Source organism: Grampus griseus (genome assembly GCF_964374135.1).
Source record: "Grampus griseus genome assembly, chromosome: 1".
In the NCBI taxonomy this organism is placed as follows: domain Eukaryota; kingdom Metazoa; phylum Chordata; class Mammalia; order Artiodactyla; family Delphinidae; genus Grampus; species Grampus griseus.
In genome coordinates, this window is record NC_139017.1 from 102,692,559 (window position 1) to 102,704,748 (window position 12,190).

General features: G+C 35.2%; 1 protein-coding gene across 1 annotated transcript in view; it reads right to left on the bottom strand.

Annotated features, from left to right (window-relative positions):
* Window positions 1–1,013: 1,013 nt before the first annotated feature.
* BRDT (bromodomain testis associated) overlaps window positions 1,014–12,190 on the bottom strand; it is a gene marked incomplete at both ends in the record, with an annotated part of 48,493 nt that continues 37,316 nt past the window's right edge. The window contains 3 exons of the mRNA XM_082677099.1: window positions 1,014–1,082; window positions 8,847–9,021; window positions 9,539–9,744. Coding sequence (XP_082533225.1) covers window positions 1,014–1,082; window positions 8,847–9,021; window positions 9,539–9,744 — 450 coding nt within the window. The remainder of the gene's footprint in view (window positions 1,083–8,846; window positions 9,022–9,538; window positions 9,745–12,190) is intronic.

The following is a 12,190-nucleotide window of genomic DNA, read 5'->3' on the forward strand; positions in this document are numbered from 1 at the left end:
ACACATACACTTTGAATTTTCACTTTAGATGATACTGGAATAGTGCCTGAATGTTACACTTCAAGAGATCAAAATTTTAAAATACATGAAGCTGATATACATGACTTATACATAATTCCAACTTGAGAATGATGAAACAAAACTATTTTACAGACTTAAATACTTAGTAAGTAAAACTTTAGATTTCCATTGCTATCACATATGCATATTAAGAAATGTATAGATTCTTATAAAAACTTGCATACATAATTAATATCTACTGCTATTTTGCCTCAAATTCAACATCTTTCAAACCGTAGGTAATATAAATATTGAATATAGAACCAATAGAGAATCTTATGTAACCTGACACTCAAAGAAACCAAGTATGGTTTGTTAGAGGTTCTAAATATTTTTGAAGGCAGACAAATATTTGTTTTAAAAGTTAAAAACTCATGGTGATCATTTTGTAATGTACAGACGTATTGAATCACTATGTTGTACACCTGGAAATAACAGTGTTGTAGGTTAATTATACTTCAATTTTAAAAAATAAATAAAATACTGAAACATCTGCATTACAAAAGGGCCCATCACTCCATAAAATAAGGTTTGAACTCCATTAAATGACAACTCCCTCTAAAAAGCAAAATTAGAAACTCAACAAGAACTATATTTTTGATACCCTTGTATAGTCTTCATATTTTAAACAGGAAGACACCATCTCTTTAGGATTTTCATTGATTAGACAGGGCCTATAATATATAGTAGACTATTTGTAAAATGAATAACATTTGGGAATTTATTCAATTTTTAGGGATCCAGAACTATAAAATTTCCTGTAAATTATGTCATTAAAAAAATGAACATATAGCTATTAAAAAATGTTAAGTGAAAATTGTTTAATCATCTAAGAGCAGTCAAAATACAGTATAAGACTGGTATATTGGTGTCTGAAAGCAATTATTTTACCATTTGCATTTTAATCTTTTGTATTATTCATTTAAGTTGATGGTTAATTAAAAAACCTAGTTTTAATCAAAGTTGTTTTCAAACATTGTCATAATGTCACTTTGAAGAGTCATATCAATGGTACCAGCCATCTGCAGAAAAGAAGAGAAAATGTAAATGTTACTTAAAAAGTTTATACCTTCATTATGTTATATCTATATGAAAAAATGATAATGCAACATTTGGAACATACAAAATGAATGCAATTTATTTAACATAATGAGTTTGTACATAACTTTTAATATCTGTTCAAATACTATCTGATTTTTGTTAAAATACTGTTCATATAATAAATGAAAATAAGTTTAAAACTTACAAGAACACGAAGAACAAGTTTAACCTATCTCTCCAATAAAGTTCTCAGTGTTAATATATAAACATGAATTGAGATTACGTGGTTTCATGTATCTCTCCAGCCAACACAGTGCTAGACACATAAAATTATTTTCTGAATGAACTAGTATCTTACCTATGTGAGAGAACTATACTATGTTTAAAGCCAAGGGCTTTCCATGATTTTGCCAATTACTGTGTAACCTAAGGCAAATGATCTAACCAAGTTTATTTTATATACAGATATTTATGAAGAGCAACCAGATTGCATGTATAACACTCAGTACAATGTTGTTTATTAAATGCTAAAAAGCTAAATAAAATAAGCTAAAGTATAGGAAAAGCTAATTAAGACAAAAGAAACAAATGTTTCTTACTATACTCTGAAGCCTTCTCTAAAAGTCCTTGTGATACAAGTTAGATAGTATTTGCCACATCTGAAATGATACCAACTAGGAAAGTTCAAAAAATGTTTTGTTTTGTTTTTTTAAATCAGTGAAGAGTAGCAGCCCAGAGTAGTAGGTAAAAGCACCAGTTTGCAACCAGTTGGTTGACTTCCTGGATGGGAATCGGTGTTCTCTGGCTATGTGGAAGAAGACTTGGAATTATGACTTAGCTACCAAAAGGATATTAAGAAGCTATGTGTGACTCTTAAAAACTATGAAAATTTCTTTAAACATGCCTTAGAGACAAAAGGGTAAATTCTTAGATCTTAGCCCAGGCTATTTTCCTAATGCCAGCTCTTAGGATACCAAATATCTAGCCCAAATAGTTCCTTAAAAGTTCTATTTTAACCCTCCAATGAGAGTTGGATACACTGTCCTAGTTTAAATATCACTGATACTCCTAGAAGTATCCAAACATACTGCAAAATTCCAAAAATATGTAATGAAACTTGTTTTGTTTAAAAGTACTTTGGGCAATTTGGAGTCAAGATGGCAGAGTAGGAAGACACGGAGTTCACGTCTCCCCACAACTAGGGCACATACCAGACACTGGTGGGGGACCTTGACACCCAAGGGGATGGGAAGAACCCCTGAGTGACTGGGTAGGACGTGGAGGGGAGCGAGTGGGGAGGAGTGGAGACTGGATGGGACTGGCGCTCCTGAGGGGTGGCTGGGAGAGGGGAGGGGTTCCCACGCCTGGAGGGACCCTCAGGAGTTTGGAGGATCAGACTGTACTACAAAGCTACAGTAATCAAGATAATATGGTACTGGCACAAAAACAGAAATATAGATCAATGGTACAGGATAGAAAGCAGAGATAAACCCATGTACATATGGTCACCGAATTTATGACAAAGCAGGCAAGAACATACAATGGAGAAAAGACAGCCTCTTCAATAAGTGGTGCTGGGAAAACTGGACAGCTACATGTAAAAGAATGAAATTAGAACACTCCCTAACACCATACACAAAAATAAACTCCAAATGGATTAAAGACCTAAATGTAAGACCGGACACTATAAAACTCTTAGAGGAAAACACAGGAAGAACACTCTTTGACATAAACCACAGCAAGATCTTTTTTGACCAACCTCCTAGAGTAATGAAAATAAAAAAACAAAAATAAACAAATGGGACCTAATTAAACTTAAAAGCTTTTGCACAGCAAAGGAAACCATAAACAAGATGAAAAGACAACACTCAGAATGGGAGAAAATATTTGCAAATGAAACAACAGACAAAGGATTAATCTCCAAAATACAGAAACAGCTCATGGACCTCAATATCAAAAAAACAAACAACCCAATCAAAAAATGGGCAGAAAACCTAAATAGATAACTCTCCAAGGAGGACATACAGATGGCCAAGGGGCACATGAAAGGATGCTCAACGTCACTAATTATTAGAGAAATGCAAATCAAAACTACAATGAGGTATCACCTCACGCCAGTCAGAATGGCCATCATCAAAAGATCTACAAACAATAAATGCTGGAGAGGGTGTGGAGAAAAGGGAACCCTCTTACACTGTTGATAGGAAAGTAAATTGATACAGTCACTGTGGAGAACAGTATGGAGTTTCCTTAAAAAACCAAAAATAGAACTACCATATGACACATCAATCCCACTACTGGGCATATACCCTGAGAAAACCATAATTCAAAAGGTTTTGACACATGTACCTCAATGTTCATTGCAGCACTATTTTCAATAGCCAGGACATGGAAGCAACCTAAATGTCCAACGACAGATTAATGGATAAAGAAGATGTGGTACATATATACAATGGAATATTGGTCAGCTGTAAAAAAGAATGAAATTGGATCATTTGTAGAGATGTGGACGGACCTAGAGACTGTCATACAGAGTGAAGTAAGCCAGAAAGAGAAAAACAAATATTGTCTATTAATGCATATATGTGGAATCTAGAAAAATGGTACAGATGAACCTACTTGAGGACAGGAATAGAGACACAGACACAGCGACTGGATTTGTGGACATGGGGCGGAGGGGGGGGAGGGGGTACTAACTGGGAGATTAGGATTGACATATATACACTACCATGCGTAAAATAGATAGCTAGTGGGAACCTGCTATAAAAGCACAGGAAGCTCAGCTCGGTGCTCTGTGACTTCCTAGATGGGTGGGATGGGGGGGTGGGATGGGAGGGAGGTCCAAGAGGGAGGGGATATAGGTATACATATAGCTCATTCACTTCATTGTACAGCAGAAACTAACAACATTGTAAAGCAATTGTACTCCAATAAAAAAAAAATTTAAATAAAAAGTAAAAGTACTTTGGGAGCTCCCTGGTGGTCAGTGGTTAAGACTCTATGTTCCCAATGCAGGGGGCCCAGGTCCGATCCCTGGTCAGGGAACTAAGATCCCACATACTGCAACTAAGACTGCGAGCTGCAACTACTGAGCCCACATGCCGCAACAAAGAGCCCGTGTGCCGCAACAAAGACCCAGTGCCGCAACGAAGACCCAGCACAGCCAAAAATGCATAAATGAATTAATTAAAAAAATAAACTAACTTTAAAAGAATGAATAAATAAAAGTACTTTATTTTAGATTCTCTTCCATCTTGACTAAATCTGAACTAGTGGAATACTTATTGATATCTAACTGGTTATTGCCTATACCAATTAACCTTAGATACCATGATTTAAATATTAAGGCTCTCTGCAGCTGACACCATAACCTGGATATTCCTTTTTTCAGTGGTCCTAATATACACTTCAGCCATTCAAATTTAAGATAAAAAATTGGGTCAAAGGAACTGGCAATAAGCTCTGGTAGGGAGCTTATGCTAGATGTCAAGTTTTTGCAGCTGTTTACAATACGGATCTGTCAAGTAGCAGCAGCATTAAGAGTTTGGGTTGTCAAGAATGATAGTAGGTAGCTCCAAAGTCAGGTTTTCAAATGTCAAGCTGCTAGAGGTGGCATTTTTAGTCACATTTCAGTGGGTTCCAGAAAAATGCTTGGGGTTTAGAAGTTATATCAGGTTACCTAGTTGGGTTGTTAGGTGGCAGGTAGGTTGCTGAGATGTCACTTGTGGGTGACTGAAGTCAGGCCCTTGTGAGTACCAAAAGGAAAAATTCCTAGGTCACTAGAGAAATACTTCTATTAAAGTACTAATTAAACTTTAATAAAGAACTCCTAAAAAACAAACAAAAAAAAAACAATGTAAAAACTTTGCTGTTTAAATTAATTAAAATTAAATTAAAAATTTAGTTCCTTAGTTGCATTAGCCACATTTCAAGTGCTCAATGCCATATGTGACTAGCAGCTATTATATTTGATTGTATAAAGCACATTCCTATAATTGTAGAAAGTTCTATAAGACCATATTGCTCTAAAGTAAACTCCACCATATGTTACAACACTGCTAAATGCAATTTGTTTCTGCCTTCATACTATAGATAAGAGGCTGACAAAACTTTTTTATATTATTTCCTAGGAAATTTACTTGTATCATAATCAATATCACAGCCAAAGCCAGTGGATTTTTTCTTCTGGAACTAATGTTTCTGTATGTCCTATGAATTCACATGAGTTTTCCAGGATTACAAAAATATCCAGCACCCAATAAGGTAAAATTTACATCTGGCATCAATGGTTACCAGGTAAGCAAAGAAGCAGAAAAACAATATCTGTAAAGGAGATCAATCAATCAATCGAAACCAACCTGGAAGTGACATAAATGTCAGAATTAGCAGAGAACCCATTAAACAGTTATGATAACTGTATTCCATTTGTTCAAAAGTTTAATAGAGATACTAAAAACATTAAAAAGACCCAAATCACCTTCTAGATATGACAACTATAATGTCTGAGATGGGACAACTTCAAGTGGCCTAATACAAAAGAAATTGGAGTCACTAAAAGGATAAAAAGGAGGGGCTTCCCTGATGGTGCAGTGGTTGAGAATCTGCCTGCCAATGCAAGGGACACGGGTTCGAGCCCTGGTCTGGGAAGATCCCACATGCTGTGGAGCAACTGGGCCCGTGAGCCACAATTACTGAGCCTGAGCGTCTGGAGCCTGTGCTCCGCAATAAGAGAGGCTGCGATAGTGAGAGGCCCTCACACCACGATGAAGAGTGGCCCCCGCTTGCCACAACTAGAGAAAGCCCTCGCACAGAAACGAAGACCCAACACAGCCATAAACAAATATAAAAAAAGGAGAAAAGGGGGAAACAGAAAAAATATGAAGAAATAATGCCCCAAATTTTTCCAAGCTTGATCAAAACTATAAACACATCGCTCCAGTAAGTTCAACAAAGCACAAGACACACGAAGGAAACAATTAATGAAAACCCAGTGATTAACTTGGAAGCAACCAAGATGTCTGTCAATGGATAAACTGTGGTACATTTATACAATGGGATATTACTCAGCACTAAAAAGATATGAGCTAGCAACCTACAAAGACATAGAGGAAACTTAAATGCATATAACTAAGTTAAAGAAGCCAATCTGAAAAAGGTATATATACTGTATGATTCCAATTATACAACATGCTGGAAGCGGCTAAACTATGGTAGTAAAAAGATCAGTGGTTGGCAGGGGTTCAGGAGGGAGGGGTGAACAGGAGGAGCACAGTGGACTTTCAGGAAAGGGAGAGTATTCTGATGGTACCATAATGGTTGGTGTATGTCATTATACATTTGTCAAAACCCATAAGAAGCACAACACAAGGAGTGAACCCTGATGTGAACTATGGACTTTCCTTGATAAAATAAGATTGATAATGGTGTGGCAATGTTGGTTCACAGATCGTGTAGCAAATGTACTGCACTAAAGCGGGATGTTAATGGTGGGGGAGGTTGTGAATTGGTGGGGCAAAGGGGAGAATATGTGGGAACTCTTTATACTTTCAATTTTGCTGTGAATCTAAAACACTTTAAAAATAAAGTCTATTAATGAAAAACAAAGGCCAAATAAAGATATTTTCACGTACACAACAGCTGAAAGATTTCATCACCAGCTGACCCACACCACAAGAAATGTTAGAAGGAAGTCCTTTTAGGGAAAAGGAAAATTATACCATTTGGAAATCTGGATCTAGACAAATCAATAAAGAGCACTAGAAATGGTAACTATGTAGGTAAATACAAGGGTTTTTTTTAAAAATGTCATTTAAAACTTTTAGAGACAATTTGACTGCTTAGACAATGGTCTAATGGCTAGGAGGGGGCGAATGGAAGTACACTATTGCAAGGCTATTACACTAAATGTGAAGTGGTGTGATATAACTTAAGAGAAGACTGTGACAAGCTAAAGTATATATTGTAAACGCTAAAGCAACCACTAAAGTAACAAAACAAAGAGTTATTGATAATAAGCCAATAAAGGAAATAAAATGGAATCATAAAAAATACGATTAAAAGAATGCAGGGAAAAAAAATAACAAGAACAGAGGACACACATCAAAAAATAGCAAGATGGGGCTTCCTTGGTGGCGCAGTGGTTGAGAGTCCGCCTGCCGGTGCAGGGGACATGGGTTCATGCCCCGGTCCGGGGAGATCCCACATGCCGCAGAGCAGCTGGGACCATGAGCCATGGCCTCTGAGCCTGCGTGTCCGGAGCCTGTGATCCACAACGGGAGAGGGCACAACAGTGAGAGGCCCGCGTACCACAAAAAAAAAAAAAAAAAAAAAAAAAGCAAGATGATGGACTCAAACGTAACCATATCAATAATCATATTGAAGGTAATTGGTTAAACACTCCTATAAAAGACAGAGATTGGATTTTTTTTTTATGTCAAGACTACACTACATATTGCCTGTAAGAAAATAAATTTAAAGCACAGATAAGTTAAAAGTAAAAGGATGGAAAAAATTTTTGCACCATGCCAACACTAGTCATAAAAAAGGTGAAGTGGTCATATTTCACAGGAAATAATATTACCAGGAGTAAAAAAGATCATTTTGTAATGAAAAGGGGGTCAATTAATCATGAGGACGTAACAATTCTAAATGTCTATGCACCTAATAACAGTTTCAAAATAACATGAAATAAAATTGATAGAATTACAAGGGTAAAAAGACAAACCTATAATTATACCATTGTAGGTGCCAATGCCCTTTCTCAGTATTTGATAGTGCAAACAGGCAGAAAATCAGCAAGAATTTAGTAGACTTGAAAAACATTACCAACCAACTTGCCCTGTTTAATAAATACTCTACCCAGCAGCAGCAGAATACACATTCTTCTCAAGTGCACACAGAACATTTACCAAGGTAGATCATAATCTGGGCCATAAAACAAGTCTTAGTGAATTCAGAAGAATTCAAGACATTGTATGTTCTCTGACCACAATGGAGTTCAATTAGAAATCACTAATTTTCTATTATTTTCACTAGCCAGAAAATTTCCAAATATTTGGAAACTAAATAACACACTTCTAAATAGTCCACAGATAAAAGAATAATCCACCTCAATAAAAAAAGGAATTAATTCTACTTTTTAAAACATCAGTTTTTAAATATTAAGGACTCCTTAAACACAAGTCTTTTTTTTTTTTTTTTTTTTTGGTTTCCAGTTTTGTTAAGATATAATTGACATATAACTTCTTCATCTAGTGTTCAACTAAATAAACACTGACTAGGGACAGATGGCATATCTTTTAGCCACAATTCATAGGCAGTTTATGGATTTTTCAACAGTAATAACAGTAAGTGATTTTACCTCTGTGCCAGGCATTTTCAGATGTGCTTAATACACGTAAATTCATTTCACCTTTTACCTTTATTATCCATACTTTACAAATAAGGAAATTGAGGCACAGGGAGGTTAAATAAATAGCCCAGGCTCCAACATCTAGTTAATGGAAGAACCAGGATTTGAACTCAAAGTCTAGTAGCCTCCAGGATTGATACTCTATTATTACACTATGCTTGTGTCTTCTGACTATGAAATTTTAATTTTACTCTCTGATTTTAGAACCTGATCCTCACCAAAGAGGTAACTGTCACTGAAGAACCACCCAGAATACATCTTTGAACATGTAAAGACACTGCTCTGTTAAATCTTTCCTTTGTTCGTTAGATTTAATAAACTAAAATTCACTTACTGCTTCTCTTCTCCTCCGCTCTTGCTCTTTCTCCCTTGCTAAATTACGGTCTTTGAGAAGCCAGAGTTTGCCTCCATCTTGAGCTTCCAGTGACTGCTGATGTTCTTTCTGCTCTTCTCCAAGACACTTGTTTTGCATTTTATTTGGAAAAGATTCTAGAGTGAAGCCATGGTCCCTTAAAGAAACAGTGAAGTTCAAAGTAGGTTTCAAGCTCCTTAAAAGTTTTTATTATGAAGATACGTTGTTAAATGACAAATATAAAGCAATGTTCTAGGTACCCTTTTTTGTATGTTATGACATTATTTTTAGTATTTTTGATGTCAAATTTTACATCGGGTAATCTATGTTAATGAAGAGAAGGTTTTAGAAAACTATGACCAAGGTTTACCATCATCTTCTTACACATAGAATGGAAATATTAAGACATTTCTGGAAAATAATGATGTCTTTATAATTTAGCAATATTGGTATCTTTAATAGCTTCTTCAATCACTTGATTATTTGTATCCCCTTCAAAATAGATACTACTACTTACCAATTTTTAAAAAATCAATAAAAATTTACTTTTTCTAAATATAATTTGCTTTGTGGTCTACTAAATAGCTGAATTATAGCCACTTACAAAAACGAAATTTATTTTAAATACATGTCTGTATCTCTCAAAGCCTCCATTAATCCAGTAAATTACAGACCTTTGATTTCCTTGAAATACTTTTGGTTCCTTTGTATTCTGTTCCAGATGTTTCTGTATTAGTTCCTGTGTTCGAGCTCTCACTTCCTTTTCTATCGCTGCTTTTCTAAATTGGTTGAAGAGCTCATCTGATGATTTCACTACCCCTGATGTTTTGACTGGTTTGCCTAAACTTTTCCAAGAATCTGCATTCTTGATCTTTATATCCTAAAACAAATATTTGATTCAGTATATGTCTACAGATGTCAACTAAATTTTGGAAGAAAAGCAATATTTTTTGATATAGTAATAGATCAAAAATAAAGATTCCAAAGGCTTCATAACTTTACTAAACTTAAGTTAAAGGTTACTAAAATAGAAAAAATAGGATAACAGATTAACTAAATTCAACTATTCATCTAAGATCAAATTAAAATAGCATGCTTGACAATTACTTCAATTTAATATGAAACATGTATGTTAAGGGTATGACAATCTGTTAAGAATATAAAAATCCCCATGTCACTGTAATCAAGATATTTATGAACAACAAGGTCCTACTGTATAGCACAGAGAACTATATTCAATATCCTATGATAAACCATAATGGAAAAGAATTAAAAAAAATATATATATATATGTATAACCAAATCACTTTGCTGTGTGGAATAATTAACACTGTAAATCAACCACACCTCAATAAAAAAAATTAAGTTACAAAACTTAAAAAAAAAAAGACATTTATGATCTTATGAGAAAAATAAAGCAAATATACAAGTGATTAATCAGAGGGAAAGTAAGACGATGCCAGAAGAACAGCACAGTGTTTGTTGAGAACCCTCTGACATAGCTATGTTTTCCTTTCTTCGGTATGAAGAAAAAAATTAACTGATTGTGATCACTGTTCTTAACTGTGATATGCCAAGGTCTAGATCAGTGCTGCCCAATAGAAATATATATAGTTTAAAATCTTCTAGTACCACAATTTTTTTAAACTAAAACTTTTAATAATATATTTTATTTCACCAAATATACCCAAAGCATTATTATTTCAACATGCAGTCAATATAAAAGACTGAAGATAATTTTATTTATTTATTTATTTACTTACTTACTTACTTATGGCCGTGCTGTGCGGCTTGTGGGATCTTAGTTCCCCGCCCAGGGATTGAACCCAGGCCCTTGACAGTGAAAGCCTGGAGTCCTAACCACTGGACCACCAGGGAATTCCCTATATTTTTGTAATGTCTTCTAAATTGGTGTTTTACATTTATAGCACATCTCAATTCAAATGCTTAACTTTGATTAGAAATCATTGATCTGTAATTAAACTTCATAAAACTTACAGTTGAAAAAGTAGATATGCATAATCAAACTGTTCCAAACATCCTTACGCTCTCCAATAATTGAACTGAGTATAAGTTTTTAAATTTAAGTTAATTGTAAGTTCTAAAACTAAGTTTCTCAGTTGCACTAGACATTTCAAGGGCTCAATAACTATATGTGGCTAGTGGCTACCATACTGGACACTGGATATTACATGTCTAGATGGCCCTTCTAATAGTTGTCGTATTCTCCAGGATAGTTAATGTTATACCACAAAACAAGTCTTATAAATTTAAGAAGACTGAAATCATATCAAGTGTCTTTCCTTACCACAATGATATGAAACTAGAAATCAATTACAAGAAGAAAACTGGTAAGTTCATAAATATGGAGATTAAACAACATGCTGCTGAACAACCAATGAGTCAAAGAAGAAATCAAAAGAAGTTAAAAAAAATACCTTGAGACAAATGAAAATGGAAATACAACATACCAAAAGGTATGGGATACAGCAAAAGCAGTCCTAAGAGGGAAGTTCATAGTGATAAATGCCTACATCAAAAAACAAGAACTATCTCACGTAAACCTAATTTACACCTCAAGGAACTAGAAGAAGAACAAATGAAGCCCAGAATTAGAAGAAGGAAGGAAACAATAAAGATCAGAGTAGAAATAAATGAAATAGAGACTATAAAAAGACCACAGAAAAGATCAATGAAAATAAGAACTGGTGTTCTGAAAAGATAAGCAAAACAGACAAACCTTCAGCTAGACTCACCAAGAAAAAAAAAAGAGGACTCAAATCAATATCAGAAATGAAAGAGAAGGGACTTCCCTGGTGGCGCAGTGGTTAAGAATCCACCTGCCAATGCAGGGGACATGGGTTTGAGCCCTGGTCCAGGAAGATCCCACATGCCATGGAACAACTAAGCCGGTGCACCACAACTACTGAGCCTGTGCTCTAGAGCCCACAAGCCGCAACTACTGAGCCTGCGTGCCACAACTACTGAAGCCTGTGTGCCTAGAGCCCATGCTCCGCAACAAGAGAAGCCACCACAATAAGAAGCCCACGCACTGCAACGAAGAGTAGCCCCCGCTCACTGCTACTAGAGAAAGCCTGCAAGCAATGAAGACCCAACTCAGCCAAAATCAATCAATCTAAGAAAAAAAGCAAAAAAAAAAAAAAAAAAAGAAATGAAAGAGGAGATATTACAACTGATACCACAGAAATATAAAGGATTGTAAGAGACTACTATGAACAATTATATGGCAACAAACTGGACAACCTAGAAGAAACTGATAAATTACTAAAAACATACAACTTACCGAAAGTGAGTCATGGAGAAAT